Raw genomic sequence first — 20,641 nt, forward strand, 5'->3', positions numbered from 1 at the left:
TAAAGTATCTATGGATATACACTGAAAATGTAAAGAAATGGTTACTATGAAACTTAGGAGAAGGGGCTGGGTTGTGGCTCAAGCGGCAGCGCTCTCGCCTGGCATGCATGCGGCCCAGGTTCGATCCTCAGCACCACATACAAAGATGTGTCTGCCGGAAACTAAAAAATAAATATTAAAAAAAATTCTCTCTCTCTCTTTAAAAAAAAATAAAAATAAAAAAATAAAACTTGGGAGGACAGTTGGTACTTTTAGGGGAAAATGGTTGTTGAGACTGGGATGAAAAACATGGGGAAGATTCGGAGGTGGCTGACTTGAGTGGTTGTTAAAAGGGTGTTTGCCTTATAAAAACTCACTGTCATCTTCTGTTTTATATGGTTACAGAGGGTCTTAAAAATGGAATGATATGGCAATAATAGCCCATTTCTTTTCTGGCTTCCCCTTTCACCCTGTTCCACAGTTACAAACCAGAGATGCATTTTCTACAACTGTCCTTTCTAGATTATCACATGCTCACTAGTTAATGACAAAGGATGTGCTTTATTCAATTATAATTCCTTTCTGGCTTTCTGTAGCTTCTGGATATATCTAGAACAGTGTATTTTTAAGGGATTCAGATCAGTGATAATCTCCTGGTTCATTGCTATTTGCAGCAAATACTTTCTATATAATATATTCTGTATTTTTGTTACTGGGGATTGAACCCAGGGGTACTCCACCACTGAATTATATCCCCAGTCCTTCTTTATTTTATGACAAGGTCTCAGTAGAGCACAGTGGCACATGCCTATAATCTCAGCAACTCAGGAGGTTGAGACCCTGTAACAAAATAAAAAATAAAAAGGGTTGGGGATGTGGCTTAGTAGTAGAGCTTCCCTGGGTTCAATTCCCAGTATAAAAAAAAAAAAAAAAAAAGATAGGGTCTTGCTAAATTGCTGAGGCTGCCCTTGAATTTACAATCCTCCTATCTCAGCCTCCTGAGTTGCTGGGATTACATTTACGGGTCACTATGCCCGGCTATAATATGCTCTCTATTGATTATAGCAGGTTTGCCTAATGTGAAATATTGGGATTCTAGGCAGTCAACAGTGTTATCCAAAAGTGAAGTAACTTATTACTTTATACTAGCTTCCCATAGCATATACCTCAAGTAATAAAATCAAAGAATTATATTTTATATCTAGTCCCTTAGAATTAGTTGTAAAGATCAATCACAAAATTAATCATATATAATGACTTCATATAAAGAACAATGTTAATTACCTTAGATCATTTACTAATCAACTAAGTAAACATGAACATTTAAATGAGCTAATGGGATTGGGTGATTTTTTAAATCAAATTTGAAATGTTCCACTTTTGTTTGACACATGTTAGGTATAACTCTCTTACCTAAAACAGCACTGTCTAATAATATAATTTCATTTTATGTATGACTTAGAATAAGAAGTTACTATACTATCTCTCTAAATCCCTTCTGTATGCAGTAAAACAATAGCCCCTAAATTAACTTAATAAATGTATGATAAAATGTTAATGGGATAATTTAGGTAGTAAAGAGAAGAAAATTCACTGCAAAATTCTTTCAATGGTGCTGTATCCTAGAAATTTTCCACAATTAATGTTGGGGAAAAATTCACCTTACCTCATAGTGCAGCATGAAATTTTTGTCTTTTATCCCACTATAAACAAAAAGCATAATATTAAAAACATCATAGGGATAAATTTATTTCATTAAATAAATTTCAATAAATTTATTTCAATAGACAACTAAAAAAAAAGATTTAAGAGCATTTGAAAAAAACCTGGATATTAATGAGAGTTGGTTGAAACAGAAAACATGAAGAATTAGATGAATGAGAGAGGATATATAAGTGTGTATGTGTGTATAAAATATAGACATATTTTTTTCTCCTTCTTTTGAGATGGGGTCTTGCTATGTTGTCCAGGTGGGTTGTGAACTTCTAGGGCTCAAGAGACCCTCCTGCCTCAGACTCCCAAGTATCTGAGAGATGGTATTTTTTTCCCTGTGACTTATGAATTAATTCTACAAGTACTCACGAAAACGATTTTGCTTCAAATACCCTTAAATATTAGGTTTGAATAGTATGGAAGAAGACATGTATTTTTAAACATTAGTAACAATTGAGAGAATATCAAATGTTATAAACACAATAGTTCAATCTCAGAATAATCATCTTTCTCTTCTTAGTCACCCTGTAAAATGAAAATTGGTAACTAAAATGATACAACAACCAGAAGATCTGTCAGGCAAACATAAACATCTTTTCAGGGTTGGGAAAAAGAACTACTGTCAAAATATCTAAAAATGGTAAAAAAAAAAAAAAAATGGTAAAAAAATAAGGACGAGAAGAAACAATTCCTGGAGGTAGGAAACTGGGTTTATTATGAATAGTCACATAGTAGGGTCAAAGAACAGATGATGCCCACTTTGCATAGAATAAGCAAAACACACTTATCTGTGTATAGAAATCACTGGCCCATTTTACTTGCATTTTACAAAAAAAAAAAAAAAAGGAAACCAAAGGCCAGATAGATGACTGATGTGTGTTCCCTCATTTACACAATTAGAGATGTAAGACTAGAATATACAGAAAACAGAAAGGAGTCAAAAGTGAAAAAGTGCAGGGCAACCCAGTTTGGACTCAAATATTTGATAAAATATAGACAAATTATTAGGATGAACATTCCAGCCTTATATATAATTTTTGTCAGATACAAAAAACAAAACAAAACAAAACAAAAAACAACTAGAGTAACTCCTGAAATACTTGAGATTATCCTTGTTAGTAGGGCAGTAAGAAGAGGAAAGCAGGGAAGCAGGCTTTCCCTATTAGCCAATGAGGAAAGAAAGTAGTTCCAGGACTCTGAGGTGGTGGTGCTGTAGGGCTTGTTCATCTAATAGTGACTGACGTGATTTTACTACTGATGTTTTAGAAACAGGAGGAGAGCCAGTATTTCTGAACACAAAATCACAATGTGGCTTGGATTACATTTTTCATTAACAGCCTCCAGATTATTCTCAGCAACTGGGACTTTTGCCAATTTATTTGTTCTCTAATTTAAAATAGAAAAACTAATCCATTCAAAATTACCTAGAAAATCGGTCGTGAGGAATGATTCGAGGCAGAGAATAATCTAAATGTATTCACATTAAATAATTAAATTTGTTCCAATTACGTGTTCAAAACCAATAATTTAGAAGAAAATACAACACATGCACACACAAATTCCTTGAAATTCTGACTTCATAAACAGAATAAAGTACAGAGATACTGGTTAAAAAAGTAATAATGACTAATAATATAACACATGAGCTTTAATTCTTTATAGGAACATCACAAAATAACATTGGAAAAACATAACTTACTTTATTGCTGTTATAATTCGGTCTGATTTAATACTAGATTCTAATGAATCAAACGTAACAGTACAAAGCACCTAAAAAAGAAGGAAAAACTTTTTGGGCTTTAATGCACTAATGGCAAAGATAAAAACAACAACAAAAATACACACTTTTTGTGTTGGGGGGGTCTTTGTGCATCCTCTACTGCTGAGCTACACCCTTAGCTCAAAAATAAAAGTGAAGAACCCAATTAACTCTTTAAAAAAAAAGGTAATAAATACATTCTATACAATACTGGCCATGACACTTAATATAGTATAAATACTTATTCATTCTCTGTATATTCAAACTGTATGTAAAACTGAATAATCCAAAGGTCTAACATCATCATATAGACTACATATATAAAACACACAACTTAGGCATATTAGGGAGGAAGAAGGAAGAAGAAAGAAGGAATATTTTAAAAAACTATGTACTAGTCCAAAGAAGCTTCAATAAAGGTGCAATCAATGAAACAGACTGCTTAAAAAGAAAAAAAAAAAGTCAATCTTCTTTGGAGGGATACAACATAATTCAGAAATGGTACAGTGCATCATTCACAGGTTCAGGATACATTCTAAAGAAACAGGAAACAAGGCCCAATCTCAAGACAAAGATACAGAATGGAGACTGATCTTTAGTTAAAATGTTAGATTAGCAGGGCAGGTGTAGGGCAGGTGTAAGGGTACATATCTATAATCCCAGCCTCTTAAGGAGGCAGAAGGATCACAAGTTCAGGGCTAGTGGAGGAAATTTAGTGAGACCCTGTCTCAAAAAATAAAAGGGGCTGGGGACGTAGCTCAGTGGTAAAGTGCCCCTGGGTTTCACCCCTAGTATCAAAAAACCAAAAAAACAAAACAACAACAACGACAAAAAAACAAAAACAAACAAACAAAAAAACAACACCATCATCATCAACAACAAAACAGGAGATTGATAAAAGACTTTCAACAGCTCTAATAATTATACTGAAGGACATAAAGAATTAACAGAAGCTGGGCATGGTGGTACATGCCTGTAATCCCAGAGGCTTGGGAGGCTAAGGCAAGAAAATCAAAACTTCAAAGCGAGTCTCAGCAACTTAGTAAGGCCCTAAGCAACTTAGTAAGACCCTGTCTCAAATTAAAAAATAAAAAAATAAATTAAAAAAAAAATACAGGCTGGGGATGTGACTTAGTGATTAAGTGCCTCTGGGTACAATCCCTGGTACAAAACAAAGCAAAACAAAACAAAAACCAAAAATTCTAGAACTGAAAAATATATTACTTCATAATTGAAAGGAGATGAAAAGTCAATGAACATGAAGATAGATTAATAGTAACTGCCCAAGTGGCTAGGGGTGTAGCTAGTGGTAGAGCACTTGCCTCACATGTGGAAGACCCCGATTTCCATCCCTAGTACCATGCCCACAAGAAAAAAAAAAAAAAAGCCCAATTTGAAGAAGGGGAAAAATACACATTCTCAGAGACCTATGGTATAATATCAAACAGACTATCATAGTGTATATGTAATCCCAGAAGGAGAGAAAAAGAGAATAAGGAAGAAAAAAATAGTAGTTGAAATATTTCAAGCTTGACAAAAAAAAAAAAAAAAAAAGAAAAGATAAAAAATTATGGATTCAAGCTTAAAATTCTAAGCAAGATAAATCCAAAGAAAATTTTGCATGGTCATACTGCTAAAAACCAAAGACAAAGAGCAAATCTTGAATGTGCCCATTTGAAAACAATAAATAACATGCAAGAAACAGGGATTTAAATGAGTTCTTTCTTTTTCGATACTGGGGATTTAGTCTACAGGTGCTTTACAATTGAATTACATAAGTTCAATCACATCATAATTAAACTAAACACAGATTGGATAAGTATCCAGTTAAAAACGCAGACTATCAGAATAAATAACAAAAGAATGAATAATACTAGAGATACCTTAAAAATGTTATTAAAGTGCATAAAAGAAAACTTGAATTAAGACTGATTTGAATTGTAAAAATGTCATTTCTCTTGAATTAACAGGTTAAATTCAGTGCAATTCCAATAAAAAACCCAAGGACTTTTTTTTTCTTTTGAGAATGTGATATAATTCAAAATTCAAACGAAGGAACAAATCTGCTTGAATAACTTAAGGCAATTTTGAGGGAGGAGGAAGCAAAAAAGGCAAGATTTGCTTAAGACATTTATATAAACTCCAAGACCATTATAATTAAAATAATTTGACACTGGCCCAGGAAATTCACAAAATAATAGGACAGAACATAGTTTAAAAGTTAATAGAAAAAAAAAAAAAAAAGGAGATGCATAAATTTTGACTCTGAGGTAAAATATGATTTTTTTTTTCTTTTTGCAGTACTAGGTATTGAACCCAGGGGTGCTTTACCACTGACCAGTAAGCTATATCTCCAGTCCTTTTTTAAAATTTTGAGACAGGGTCTTACTAAATTGCCTAGGCTGGCCTTGAACTTGTGATCCTCCTACTTGAGCCTCCCAAGTCACTGGGATTATAGGTAGGCACCAGGGCTCCCAACAAGAAACGATTCTTTAATAAGACTTTGAAAATAGAAGTAATGAAAGTGAAAATGACAAAGATTAACTACATCAAAACTAAAAATTTCAGGTTTTTTTCTACATGTAGAGAAGGGTATCAAGCAAAATTAAAAAGCAAACAACAAAGAACATCTACATAAAGTTTGGTTTGTTACTAGAATAGATTAATGTTTAAACACAAAAGAGATTACTGCAAAATAGTAGGTAAAATACAGGCCATATTAAAAATAGAAAAAAAAAATTTGGTCAAAGGCCAAGGACAGGAAATTCACAAAATAGCACACCTGAAGCAAGGGCACCACATTTTACAACTCTAGGGACAGTGCACTTAAGATGCACAGTCCCTCAGGGTATGGTTTACACAGTGACCATGTTCATTGGTTATTATATCGAGATTCTGAGTCTTACTAGTAAACAGGGAAATACAAATTAAAACATCATGATACTACTTTTTAATACCTTTCTGACTGGTAAAATTAGTTACTAATGTGAATAATTTTTAAGAAAGAGGTAGACAGCATAATACCATACACAGAACAATGGGTACATGTGTTGGTTTAAATAAATTAACTGCTGGCAAATTATGTGAAATACAAGGGAGTATCTATGTAAAGAAAAAGAATGGGGCTGAGGTGAAGGCTAATGGAGAAAACAAATGAGGGCCTTGATCAAACCCCAAACAATAACATGCCATAAACTGGGGAGTATGAGTAACTCAATTTTGTGCACTTAAAATAAAAATATAATAAAAATACCTAATAATTTACAACATGTCAACTATAGTAACAAAAGCAGATCAGCAGTTGTATAGAGGAAGCAGGAAGAAGGGATTAAAAACAGGCAAGAAACTTTTGGGTGTGACTGCTATGTTCATCATCTTGACTATGGCAATCATACACTTAAAACATATATAATTTACAGGATAGAAATGATACCTCAAAAAACTCTTAAGCCAGGTACAGTGGCATGCACATGGCCAGTAATCCCAGTAATCTGGCAGGCCGAGGCAGGAGGATTGCAAGTACATGCCAGCTTTAGCAACTTAGTGATATCCTGTCTCAAAATAAAAAATAAAAAAGGCTGGGATATAGCTCAATGGTAAAGTGCCCCAGGGTTCAATTTTTAATATAGAAAACCAAACCAAACCAAAACAAAACAAAAAACCTGTTAAAATCATATTTTAAAAAATCCGACATTAATCTGAATAATATATTCCATATAATGAAAATTATAGCATCTATAAAATGTACTTCTAGATCTAATTAAAAATTCCTAATTCAGCATGTAGTTTTTTAAAACATGTATTACCTGTGTTTGTCCCCTTTGAAATAATGCTGATCCATGAAGAGTTTTAAACATATCTACCTCACAACTTATATTTCTAAGTGAAGTCAAATCGCGTCCATCACACCTATAGTCATAAATAAAATAAGTAGTAAAGCTGTGTTGGAAGTCAGAAAAATCACATAATATTTCTTTAAATCTACCAAGAAGTTCAACTCTAGCTGCATATCATAAAACCCTGTGGGTCTTTAAAAAACAATACAAATACCTGGGCTCCATCCTAAATCCCACTGAATCAAAATGTCTGGGGTTGTGGCCTATGTAACTGTATTGTTAGTACTATTACTGCACATCTGCAGGTAACTGTGATGTTCAGGCAAGGCTGTGAAGCATGGCTTGACACACAAGGCCCAAGACAGTCACATATCCACATATTCTTTCTTTGATACAATTTACACAATAACTATTATTCTTTACTTTCCACTTAAAAATCATTTCCTTCCTTTGAGTAAACAGCCACTTTCAAGGTAATTTGCAGAAACAGTACATACTTCACTTCTATCAAGAGGGTATGTTTACCTTTTGTATTCATTCAAAACAATACTTCTGAAAACCTCCTTTGCAACAACATTGAAGGACTCTATTATTTCATATGGATCGACGTCTGGAAATGTTTCTGGAGGAAAAGAAAGAAATCAAAACAAAGATTTTCTTTTCTGAAAGGCAGATTTCTCCAAAGTTCACAGAATCAAATCAATTACTAAGGGAGTAAGCCAAGGGGGCTGACTTGAGTATTTGGTCCTCAGGCAAACAAAAGTAGATAAATCAAATGTTCTCAAGCAAGTGAGACACACCAAATATTAATCCCTTAAACGTGTTGTGATTGGGAACTTAGCTTATATCATGTCACCTGATACACCGAGTCAACCATATTGTTAAAAGGTTTAACTGACAATATTAAGAGTAGTCACCCTTACTCTTTTTTGCCTTGAGAACTTTTACTTAATCTTCTAATTAAGAAATAATTTTCTTTATATATTACAAATTCCAAACAACAAGTTTTTCAGTTAACGTTACCAAGTGCTTTCATATAGACACTTCACAAGTTGCTTTTTAAAAATGCCTTTAATCTTCGTAACAATTTATGAGGTAAATTTATTATTATCCCCTTTTACAGAAGAAAAAGCTAAGGCTTGAGGAAGTAAACTGCCTGAGATAACACAGACATAACTATTACAGCTGTGACCTGAATACAGATCTGTCTGCCTTAATGGCTTATGCTTTTAAAATGTTGTTATTTTACTTCATTAATTTCCTTGTCTCTCCTTCCATCTCTTTTAAAAAAAAAATTTTTTTCTAGTTATAATTGGGCACAATATCTTTATTTTATTTGTTTATTTTTATGTGGTGCTGAGGATCGAACCCAGCGCCTTGCACATGCTAGGAGAGCACTCTACCGCTGAACCACAACCCTAGCCCTCTCTCTTTTTTTGAGATGTTGCCCAGGCTGGGTTCAAACTCATGATTCTCTTGCCTCAGCCTTTCAAGTAGTTGGGATTACAGGTGTGCACTGCCATTTCTGGCTATACCAAATATTAGGTACTCTCAAGTCTTTGATTTACTAAATAAATGTATAACTTTAAAGTAAACTGAACATAAGAAATGGCAACAAAAAAAGAGATAATATATTAAGTATTCCATCTCATCAGGCAAGAATAACTTTTAATATTATACTTCAATATGAATTTTTATGCTTTAACTGGGTTGAACATGGAAAGAATAAGTAACAAAATACTTACAATGTTATACTACTAATTCAGAAAATAATGACATATAATACAAAAAAACCCATAAAACTATTCTTTTTAAATAACATGACTTATACGGCTTTTCATTCTTAAAAACAAGATGAAATGTAGTGACAAAAGACTAAGCATTTCAGTGATTAATACAGATAATGGCATTAATATCATAGCTAACAGCAGAGTTTTAAAATAAGATAAACACTCTTGTGAGAGAATGTCAGTGAAAAAATTAACAAGAGCTCTCACACTTCCTTTGTATTCAGTTTATATGAGATTGACTATGTGCCAGGTACAAATGTAAATGATTTACTCATTTAATCTTCATAGACCAGGTATTACTGGTACTGCAGTTTCATAGATCAATCAAACAGGAATTTTAAAAGCTATATTTTAGGGTTTCAAATGACAGGACGCAATGCTATCCATTTTAGAGGAAAAATATGAGACAGAAAAGATTCAGACATTTCACATTCAATATTTACTAGGTGCTTACTCTGTATTAATTGTTGTGTTAGCTATATTTATAAAAATTAGTTTAACCCTGTGATATTTCATTATCACAAATTGACTTAAGATAAAACCAAGGAGCAATGAGAATAACTGACTTTTTCTGAGAAATTTTTACCAATGACTGAAAAAAAAAACAAAACAAAACTATATTATTTCCTTCAATTTTTTTCCAATTGAAAAAACAGAATTCACCCTTTAGTTGTTCCTCTGTATCTAATCTTATCTTGTTAACAGCTTCATCTCTGGAAATCTAAAAGAAAGTTAAGGTTCAGTTATTATATAAAACATGATAACATTTAACATTTCTATTTTTATATTGTAAGGGTACTCATATTTTTCTAATGACAATATTCTTTAAGAGACTACAACTTGTCATTGATTTTTAAGAAATACTATTTGTTTTTCATTCAAATGTATTTGCAGACTTCCCTAAAAGTTATATTAATTAATAATAGAAGAATGGAGAAGCAGACAGGTAGGCTTTTACTCAAGACTTTTGACTGGAGATTTTTAATAAAAATAGGACAATTCATAAACAAAACTACATGAGTTATGAGAAAAAAATAATACTGGAACAATTATACAAGACAAACTTCAGGTATACCTACTTTATCATGTTCATAATTTGTAAAAACTGCATAGAGTTTCTCCATGGCAAGTCTTTTTAAAATAGAAAATAAATGTTAGCATAATAATATTTGAAACAAGAGTCAATTTCTATTATTAGTGAAACAAATATTTAGTAAACTACAGATTATTTATAAACATTTCATAAAGAATTAAAAATATGGACATACTATTGTTTATCACTGCTAATCTGTCTACTACTTATGATATGGGAACCCAAATATCTTTACCTTTCAAGGCAAATCACTTATACATATACTATGCCCCCCTGCTTTGTTTTTAATTTTTAAATTAATTCCACCTGAGACTTATTCATGTGTGCCAGGCATTGTTCTAAATACTAGGCAAATAGTGGTAGTTTATACTTGATTTCTTTTTGAGAAATTCAACAATTTCCTAGATATTTAAATATCTATGCTTATTCTCTTTTTCCTGTCTGGGCACAGAGAGATACAGTAATTTTGTATATCTTGATCAAGAAGTGTCTCTCCCACATTTAAGATTTCTCCTGGAAGAGCATGGGTTTTTCCTGTTTTAGACATTGGACAGGAATTTAGAGGATCAATATTTAAATCAGAAAAGTGTTATTTCTGAAGTAATGTATGCAAATTTTTTCCTTAAAGGAGATTAAATCTGGAGACAATCTGTTATTTTTGGTACAGATGTTCTTACTTATGAACATATTTCACAATCTCTTGTGAAGGGGTAAATATCTTCTGAGGTGTTCTCTTGGAAACACCAATTTCTTTCACCAACTGCTGGATGCCCTGAATTATTTGTTGAGTGTGTTTCACTCCCACTTTGATAGCATGGCAAAAGTCTTGCTGTAAAATGTTCTCTGCAGAGGCTTCCAACATGACTAAGAAAAACAAAAACAAAAGATGATAATTGTCATTGAAATGATCAATACAGCATTTCAAGTACCATGATGTGACAAATAATACAGATCAATTTCATTCTGTGATGATATATACACTTATAAAAATTTCTTTCCTTAGAGTCAACCTACTTCCAAAACATATACAATAGATGAATAAAGAAGTCTTGACATTTTAGTTTATATTCTCCTAAAATTTAATGAGGAATTTCCTATCCAAACCGAAACAGAAGCTGGGCATGATGGTACACACCTGTAATCCCAGTGACTCAGGAGGCTGAGGCAGGAGCTTTACAAATTCAAAGCCAGACTCCACAAATTATCAAGGCCCTGAGCAATTTAGTAAGACTCTATCTCAAAAATTAAAAAGAGCTGGGAATGTGGCTCAGTGTTTAATCCCCATTACCAAAGGGGATTCAATCCCCATTACCGGGAAAAAAAAAAAGAAAGTAAAAAACTTAGTAACTTTAGTATTAGCTTTATTAACAAAACTCAATCTTTCAAAGTATACAATAGCATTTACTTTTAATGTACATTTTTAAGTTAAATTTAAAAACATACAACATACTAGGTAACCAATAAATGTTTACTGTTTAACAATTATTTGAAGTGACCTCCTACTTAATTCTGACTCCTCACATTGTCTAATTCTTCCACAGGTAGGAAAATCAATGCAACTCTAAAGCTGGGCTTCCATGATGTTATGATGTATTTAAATTTGCCATTCAGCCTGGCTTTGCATTCTGAAAAGCTAAACAATCTCCTGGCTAATAGTGTTATCAATTCTGGTGGCTTTCAACTTGTATAAAGTCAAAGATCATGAAAATGCATAGACATATCTCATATATTTAACCACATCATGTTATCATTAAGATTTATTATCCAAATCATTGCTTTTAAGATATTAAAAAAAATCTTTATGTACTTTCTTTCTTTTTAGGGGGCGGGGGGAGTTACCCAGGATTGAAGTCAGGGGCACTCAACCACTGAGCCACATCCCAGTGGTTTTTATATTTTATTTAGAGACAGGGTCTCACTGAGTTGCTTAGGGCCTTGCTAAGCTGTTGAGGCTGGCTCTGAACTAGAGATTCTCCTGCCTGAGCCTCCCAAGCTGCTGGGATTACAGGTGTGCACCATAGCACCTGGCAAAATCTTTATGTACTTTTTGTGTAGGAATTTCATCATTTAATTCAAGTAGAACCCTGTGAAAGATCAAACATTTGTGTTATCAGAGTCATGGAAGAATAGGAAAGAGGTAAGGCCTTTCAAAAGAGCACTGGAAAAAAAAAATGGCTGAAAACACCCCAACTCTGGCATTCATAAACCTAGAGATTTAAGAAGCCGAATAATGGGGCTGGGGATGTGGCTCAAGTGGTAGCGTGCTCGCCTGGCATGCGTGCGGACCAGGTTCAATCCTCAGCACCACATACAAACAAAGATGTTGTGTCCGCCGAAAGCTAAAAAATAAATATTAAAATTCTCTGTCTCTTAAAAAAAAAAAAAAAAAGAAGCCGAATAAACTCTGACCGAGGCAAACCCAAGAAAGGTAGACAATGACATCACAAACTTCTATACATGAAAACAATTCAACTAGCAGATCATCATCAGAAACCATAGAGGCCAGAAGGAAGTAGTTCATATTTTACAGATGCTGAAAGAAAAGAATTGGCAACCCAGAATCATTGACCCAGTGAAAATATTTAGGAGTTGAGTTTTGGGAAGAGGGGGAAATTAAGATTCTCAAAAAAACGAGAACCAAGAAAATTTGGTGCCAGCAGACCTACCCTAAGAAAAATAGTAATAAAAGGAAATTCTCTAAACAAAAAAGGAACAAAACAAGTCACAGACTGTTGGGAAGAAAAAGAACATGGCAGGGGCTGGGATTGTGGCTTAGCGGTAGAGAGCTGGCCTAGCATGGGGGGGGCAAGTCTGATCCTCACCACCACATAAAAATAAAAGTATTATGTTGTGTCCATCTACACCTAAAAAATAAATATTAAAAAAAAAAAAGAAAAAGAACATGGCAAACAAAAATAAGGATAAATAAAATAGGCTTTCTTGAGTTTTCTAAATCATGTTTGTTGGTTTAAGCAAAAGTAAAAATAGTAACACTGACAGATGTAGTGTTCTGAATGTAGAGGAACATTAAAACAATTGTATTACAAGTCATGGAGGGCCAGATAGGGAAAGATTTCAATTCTTCACTCCAGGCATGAAAATGCTTCCTCTGATGTCATGATAGTGAGATGGTCATACCTTTTTCTCATCTGTACTTCTAAAACATCCTCTCATTTTCATAGAATTTAATTGGAGATAGAAAAAATATAATGCATTCAATATATTTTTTTCCACTTATTGATTTTTTATTTTTTTTTGCATTCAATATATTTAAGTTATATCTCAATAAATTTTTTTAAAAATAAAATTTGCAAAGGAAAATACTCTTCAAATAAATTTTGTTTTCACTAATTAAGCCTTAAAGCAATTCCTTTTTGACTTCCCTGTACTATCTTTTTGTTTTTCCATTTTTTTATTGGTGCATTATAGTTGTATATATTAATGGGATTTGTGGTTACATATTTGTACATGCACACAAAATAACAATACATTTTGGCCAATATTCCTCCCCAGCACTTCCCTCCTCTCTCCCTTCCTCCTACCCCCTGGTCCCTTTCCTTTAACTGATCTCTTTGATTTATAGGAGATCCACTCCCACCTTTGTTTTCTTTTCCTCTCTAGCTTCTGCTTGAGCGAAAACATACAACCCTTAACCTTATTTTGCTTAACATGATTATCTCTGGTTCCAGTTTTCCTGCAAATGCCAAAATTTCATTTTTCTTTATGGCTGAATAAAACTCTATTGAGTATATATACCATATTTTCTTTTCCCATTCATCTGTTGATGAATACCTAGGCTGGGTCCATAATTTGGCTATTGTGAATTGTGCTGCTATGAATATTGGGTATGCATGTATCACTGCCGTAAGATGACTTTAATTCTTCATGATAAATACTGAGAAGTGGTATAACTGGGTCATAATATGGTGGGGTGGTTTAATGCCTAGTTTTCTAAGGAGCTTCCATAATGATTGCCATAGTGATTGTACTAATTTAGAGTTCCACCAACAGTGTAAAAGTGTTCTTTTTTCTCCAGATCCTGTCTAGCATTTGTAACAGTTTGTATGCTTGATGACTGTTATTCTGACTGGTAAGAGATGAAATTTCAGCATAGTTTTGATTTGTATTTCCCTAATTGCTAATGCTATTGAACATTTTTTCATGTATTTGTTGGCCATTTTGAGAAGGTTCTGTTTAATTCATTCACCCATTTACTAATTGGGTTATTTGACTTTTTGGTATAGTTTTTTGAGGTGTTTATATAATCTAGATATTAATCCTCTGTTAAAAGAGTACCTAGCAAATATTTTTTCCCATTCTGTGGGTTCTAGCTTTACAATCCTAATTGTTTCCTTTGCTGTACAGAAGCTTTTTAATTTGATGCCATCCCATTTATTAGCTCTTGGCATTATTTCCTGAGTTTTAGGGGTCCAAAGCAATTTGTTTTAAAAAATGCTTTAAAGGACAATTTCTGATAGTTCTGGATCCACAGACCTGTGCTGTTCAACATGGTAACTGCTAGTCACATATGGCTATTTGCACTTAATTAAAATTATACAAAATAAAAAATTTGTTTGCCCACTCTAGCCACCTTGCAACTACTCATTAGCTATCTGTTCAGATAGGAAATATTTCCTTCATTGCAGACTATTCTACTGAACATTGCCACAAATACAAAAAATTTAAATTAAAAACTTTGTTAAAATGATTATTTTAAGCCATTAACTATTTTTAGTAACTGAAGATGAAGGAATTGTAGGATTAATTAAAGTTATGAATTTGAGACACAGAATCTAAAAACATGGTGTTGCTATACTTTTCCCTGAGTTATATCCTATCACACACAGAATGATAAGTAATATCAAATGTACCAATTTAAAAACAAGTACCCAAATGTACCAATTTAAAAACAAGTACTGTGCAGAAAATTGGTTAAAGATCTGGACTACTACATATTTTAGTACTGATATGGTAGCAATTATTATTATTGTATCCCAGAAGTTTCATGATGGCGGTATTAATCATAATGCATGAACAAGGGGTCAAAAAACATATCTGGTATACTTTACAAAAGCAAAAAGCTTGCTGAATATCTTTATGGAAATAGTGTGTGAAAGTCAAAAACTGTAGGTTGGTAATTCTTGAAGCTAGTTACAGGTTGGTTCTGAATTACCCTTGGCCTCTCCTAATTATTTAAAACTACCCTCTGAGGTTCACTTAGCCTCTAGAGTCTCATTCTTCCATCTAGGGAGCAAAAGGTGAGAACATCCAGCTCAAAGGCTGCTTATGGTGTTTCCACAGCACATCATAGATGCCACAAAGATCCTTTGTTCATTCCTCCAAGGTTTACTTAAAATTAGAGTGGATCAACTCTAATATAGATTGGGATTATAATAACAATTAGAAACAGATTTTTTTTAATCTTAATGACAATAGCAGGTAATAACTTTATGCTAATTAGAAACACTACTTGTCATTTTGCAAACCTTGACTTCTGTCTTCATACTACCCTGTAAAGTAACTGGATCAATTTACTAAATGAAAGTAAATGAAAAACACAACTTTAAAGAAAAAAATTCAGATGCAGATCAAGCGAACTTTAAACCGTTAACAAGTACTTTCATGGAGGCTCTTTTCAAGATGCCCATTTATAATGTAGGGATCATCTGTTACTCATGGCTTTCCTAAATTTTGGAATACTCTCTTTACATTGTTATAGTTCCTGGTGGTATAAATCCCACTCTCTGGAGTTAAAATTCAAAAAAGATGTCCTTGCCTTTTCTGCAATCAATGATGTGCCACAGTTATGCCCAATGAGATGTAAAAGAAACTGCTGGGTGGGGATGTCTGGGAAAGCACCTTACAAGGCAGGGTGACTCAGTCAGCGGTCACATGGCTTTCTGCTATTTCACTCTTTGATCTTCCTCCTGCCTATGGTCAGATTAAGTTGGCAAGAGCTCTGGCAGTAAGATTGTTAAGTATGAAGATGAGGTCACACCTTGAAGGTAGCAGAGCAGAAAGTCAGAAGGAGACTGGATTTCTTAAGACAACATGGAGCCACCATCACTGTCTTGGACTCACCAACTCTAAGTTTCTTTTACCTGAGAGAAAAATAAATTTCCATCTTGTTTAAGCCTTGTTATTTGGTTTAACAACACAAGCTAATAATGTGGATAGTACACAATTCCTATGTGTTTTGTCCATCATACAGTGCCTAGTTCTACTTCATTACTGACCAACATAACAGTAGCTAGAAATGAGGTGTTTCATGCATTTATACAAAAAAGTACTAAAAATTTAGTAGTTTATGTTTCATCAAAATGTTGCCACATCAGAGGCCGGGTGCAGTGATGCATGCCTGTAATCCCAGCAGTTTGGGAGGCTGAGAAAGGAGGATTTTGAGTTCAAAGCCAGTTTCAGCAACTGCGAGGAGCTAAGCTACTCGGTGAGACCCTGTCTCTAAATAAAATACAAAATAGGGCTAGGGATATGGCTCAGTGGCTGAGTGCCCCTGAGCTCAATCCGCAGTACCAAAAAAAAAAAAAAAAAAAAAAAAAAATTGCCACATCAGAAGATGCAATGTCAAAAAGTCCAGGACATCAAAAGTTCTATAGCAGAATAAATGAATAAGGTTTCTAATTTGTTCAAAGTCAAATGATTATAGTGGTAAAGGAAGGTTTCAAACCCAAGTCATTCTAACTGCTAAAGTCTATTCTCCTTCCATAGACTAGAACAAGGCCAAAATTTTCATTCATGCAATTAATGACATTTTTATTACAGGAATAAGTGAAAGTGACTCATTGTTAGTATATTTCTTCTACTTTATTACTGGTTTTCCATTTACTAGATGTCTTTAGAGGACATCAAGGAAAAGCTTTATGATGGCTGAATTGTTTAAATGAAAATATTTAAACCAATAAACAATAATTTGTTACCAGATTTAAAACTTCTATTAGTTTAAAAATAACTTAGTCTAAAAATAATTACTGAAATTATCTGGCTAAAGATTTTTGAATATTTTAACTGCATAACATTCTGTAATTTTAAGTATTATGTGATAAGAAGCAAAGGCTCTGCTAAAATATGACAGACATAAAACAAAAATCTTCACTGCTACTGAAAATACACATACAAGAGTGCCACAGTCCGGCTGAGCAGAATAACCGGGAGGTGACAAGCAACTTGAAGGTTGAAGTGGGAACAGCTTTATTGTAGGGAAAACTCAGCAAGAACTGAGCAGGAACTCAAGGTAGCGGGCACCCAAGGTGGGAGGAGCCGCCTTATTGTAAAACAGCAGAGGTATATATACCTAACTGGTTACACACAGCTTGACTCAATTAGCATCATCCAGTTACAGCAATCAGCCAATAAGGAATCCCTACCATCTTAATGGCTTGGTGGCGTTGCCTTCCAAACCACTCCTCCTGGCAAATTGCCAGGCGCCATCTTGATTTGATATGCGGTCCCCAACACAAGAGAGTTTAAAAACATTTCTTAAGAATCAAGAACTTATGAGTAAAATCCAGAACAAATGTGGTACTTAAATTACTTACCAATCTGACTTTTAGGTGCTCCAGCAACGACTAAATTTAAAGTACTTGAAGACATTTCTTTTCTTGTTGGATTAACAATACATTCTCCATCAATCATTCCTATTCGTACTGCCCCTAAAATATATTAAAATATTGGTAATTGTTTCAAGGCATTATTCCAGTGATGGCTTCAATCCTCTATCTTTGTGACCACAGAACAAAATTCCTTTTTCTCATGGTACTAAAAAAAAAAAAAAAAAGCCCACAGAACATCCTACCCTACCTCACCTTCTAGATCCAGTGAGTTGTTCAAGTATATCATTTCTTCCACACATTTTCAGTTATGCTGAATGCTCTTCTGGTCTACAATGTACTCTTTCCAAAAGAGATGTTTACATCTGATTCTACTGAGGTTCAACCTCCATACTGGCTACTTTAAGAAGCCCTCCTTGATAAATCAAAACCACAAAACTAAACCTGACCTTCCCTATCATTTTCTAAGCACCTCAGCTATGTCTTTAACATAATAATGTAAATAATTATCTGTCTCTCTCGCTTAAGCTAATAGCAAAAATAGTTTCTTTTGTCTTTGTGTTGCTAGTCTGTCTTTGTTTCTTCAGTGCTTAGCTCACTAGCTTGTATTTAGGATACTTGATAATCATTTATTTGATAAATAATTTTTATATTTATGATTACAACTTACAAGAGCTATCCGTTACAAACATTTGTTTGTTTTCTCCTGAAAGACCGGGTGCTCTGATAATTTTCAAGTGCAAATAAAGAAAAAGTTCTTTTATAAAAAGAGGCCACTAAAAAGTGAATATATCTAGAAACATTAGATCTAAATGGAGCGTCTTCACACATTGCTATTAAAAGCAGGCAAGGATCAGAATGTCTCAAAGACCTGCAAGGACTCTTGGATTATCAAACCCATAAGAAGTAATAAATCAGAGTCAATAAATCTATAGCCTTGCTAAAACATGCTTACCACTATTAGAACAACATAAATACAGGCTTTATTTTCATAGCCTAACTTACCAACAGGTCCATTCCAAGGAATATCTGATAATGAGAGAGCGACAGAAGCTTTAAAAAAAAAAAAAAGGAAAAAATAAGAGCTGAAATTAAAATATTTCATTATTTTTCAAAAATCAACAATGATCCTTTTAATCTCTATTTTTATACTTACCACCATTAATTGCTAGGACATCAGGTTCATTAATACCATCTACTGCTAACAGATTACAAAGGACCTGGTAGAAGGAGAAAAAATTTGAAGTACTTAACAACAAATGTATTTGATTTGAGAGGACTATCTTGGCCTAAAATATAGGAATACTACATGTTAAAAGCATGGTTAATTTTGGTTATATTTAACTAAATCCTTGACATTGGGTAAATTAGCTAAATTAAACTTTGAAAGTTCTCTCAACTTTAAGAAAGAAAAATAATGGCATCTTCCCAAAGGGTTTCTATGAGAATTGAAGAAATACTGTATATAAAATATTTACCACAATACTAGTCGCATTGCACGAATTCAGCAAATCTTAGCTACATATTTCTATTATCTGTTTATAAGTAAAGATGAAACAAATCAATGAACTGCTTAATACTGCAGTGATATGCCTATGTCAAATTCTTTTTTTTTTGTCTATGTCATACTCTTAATGAAGTAATTTCCCTTGTAGTTCCTAGCAATGAAAAAAAAAAAAAAAATCTCCCTGAAGCTGTGTCATCCTTGTAAAGGTAGAATTACACATTTAGTTCATGTAAGTAAAATGATTACTTAATTAAGTACTCTTAATTAAAGTATATGTATCATTATGAGCTAGTAATCAGAAAATATTAAAATGTAATGAGGTAGAGTTTCAGAGGATCCAATAATAGAGATAATTTATTTATGCCTCAGGGCTTTTTTTTTTTTTTTAAGAAAGAGAGAGAATTTTAGTATTTATTTTTTTTAGTTTTTGGCGGACACAACATGTTTGGTTTTTTTTTTTTGTATGTGGTGCTGAGGATCGAACCTGGCCGAACACATGCCAGGCGAGCATAAAATGGTACTGCTGGAGCCACAGCCCCAGCCCATGCCTCAGGGCTTTTGAGCTTCCCATTTCCACTGCCTTGAGTGCTTTCCAACATTCCTGGTTAGCTGACTCCTCAGAATTCAGGTGTCAGCTCCAACTGATACCAAGTAAATGTTAGCTTTTCAAAAGTATTATCTTTTTTTTTTTTTTAAATGCAAGAGCACTACCAAAATTTTTTATAATATTTAGCCAAAGAAGAATTACAGAGATTAAATAAGTTTTGATTGACCAGGAAACAAATAACATAAAACAGAACTTACTTGTGTATCATAAAAGTAGCCAGCAGGAAAGAGAGGTCTAATTGAACGATCTCCAAAAAGAAAGAAAAAAGACATTAAATAGTATTGACAGAGTTGCTTTAGAGTCCAAAACTTTTGAAATAATACTGCAAGTTGTTCAATATGTCAAAACAAAACCAAACCCATTGGGTTGATTTGCTAACGGGAAAGTTGATAAATATAAATCCTTCAATTAATAATAGACCATGGCCTAACACTAAGCAGAGGAAAGACAATTAGGACTAAGAGCAGACCAAAAGAAAATGGCACCTTGGTAGTTTGTGTCTTTTCATCAACTACCAATTTCTGGGTATGGGAACTATAAACTATATTTATATTTATAACTGTCAAAGACTTTGAAGATAATGCACATATGTCAGTAATTGATACATATCATATTTAGGAATAACTATTCTCAACATAAAAGAATGAAAAATACGAGGGACAGATCAACACAGTAGAGGCATGAGCTATGGAATTCATATGCTCAATAGATATTTATTAATTTAGTCAACAAATATTTATTGAATGCCTATCCTTTTTTGTTTTTTGGTATCAGGGATTGAAACCATGGGCA

General features: G+C 33.4%; 1 protein-coding gene across 1 annotated transcript in view; it reads right to left on the reverse strand.

The window, feature by feature from the left end:
* Pnpt1 (polyribonucleotide nucleotidyltransferase 1) overlaps positions 1-20,641 on the reverse strand; it is a 45,499-nt gene that overhangs the window by 16,699 nt on the left and 8,159 nt on the right. The window contains exons 5-15 of the mRNA XM_076833298.2: positions 20,047-20,096; positions 18,892-18,955; positions 18,741-18,788; positions 17,724-17,837; positions 10,848-11,034; positions 10,157-10,208; positions 9,741-9,798; positions 7,813-7,909; positions 7,258-7,360; positions 3,392-3,462; positions 1,646-1,682 (exon numbers count right to left, since the gene is read on the reverse strand). Of these exons, the coding sequence (XP_076689413.2) occupies positions 1,646-1,682; positions 3,392-3,462; positions 7,258-7,360; positions 7,813-7,909; positions 9,741-9,798; positions 10,157-10,208; positions 10,848-11,034; positions 17,724-17,837; positions 18,741-18,788; positions 18,892-18,955; positions 20,047-20,096 (881 nt within the window). The remainder of the gene's footprint in view (positions 1-1,645; positions 1,683-3,391; positions 3,463-7,257; positions 7,361-7,812; positions 7,910-9,740; positions 9,799-10,156; positions 10,209-10,847; positions 11,035-17,723; positions 17,838-18,740; positions 18,789-18,891; positions 18,956-20,046; positions 20,097-20,641) is intronic.

Source organism: Callospermophilus lateralis, chromosome 14 (assembly GCF_048772815.1).
Source record: "Callospermophilus lateralis isolate mCalLat2 chromosome 14, mCalLat2.hap1, whole genome shotgun sequence".
NCBI classification, from domain to species: domain Eukaryota; kingdom Metazoa; phylum Chordata; class Mammalia; order Rodentia; family Sciuridae; genus Callospermophilus; species Callospermophilus lateralis.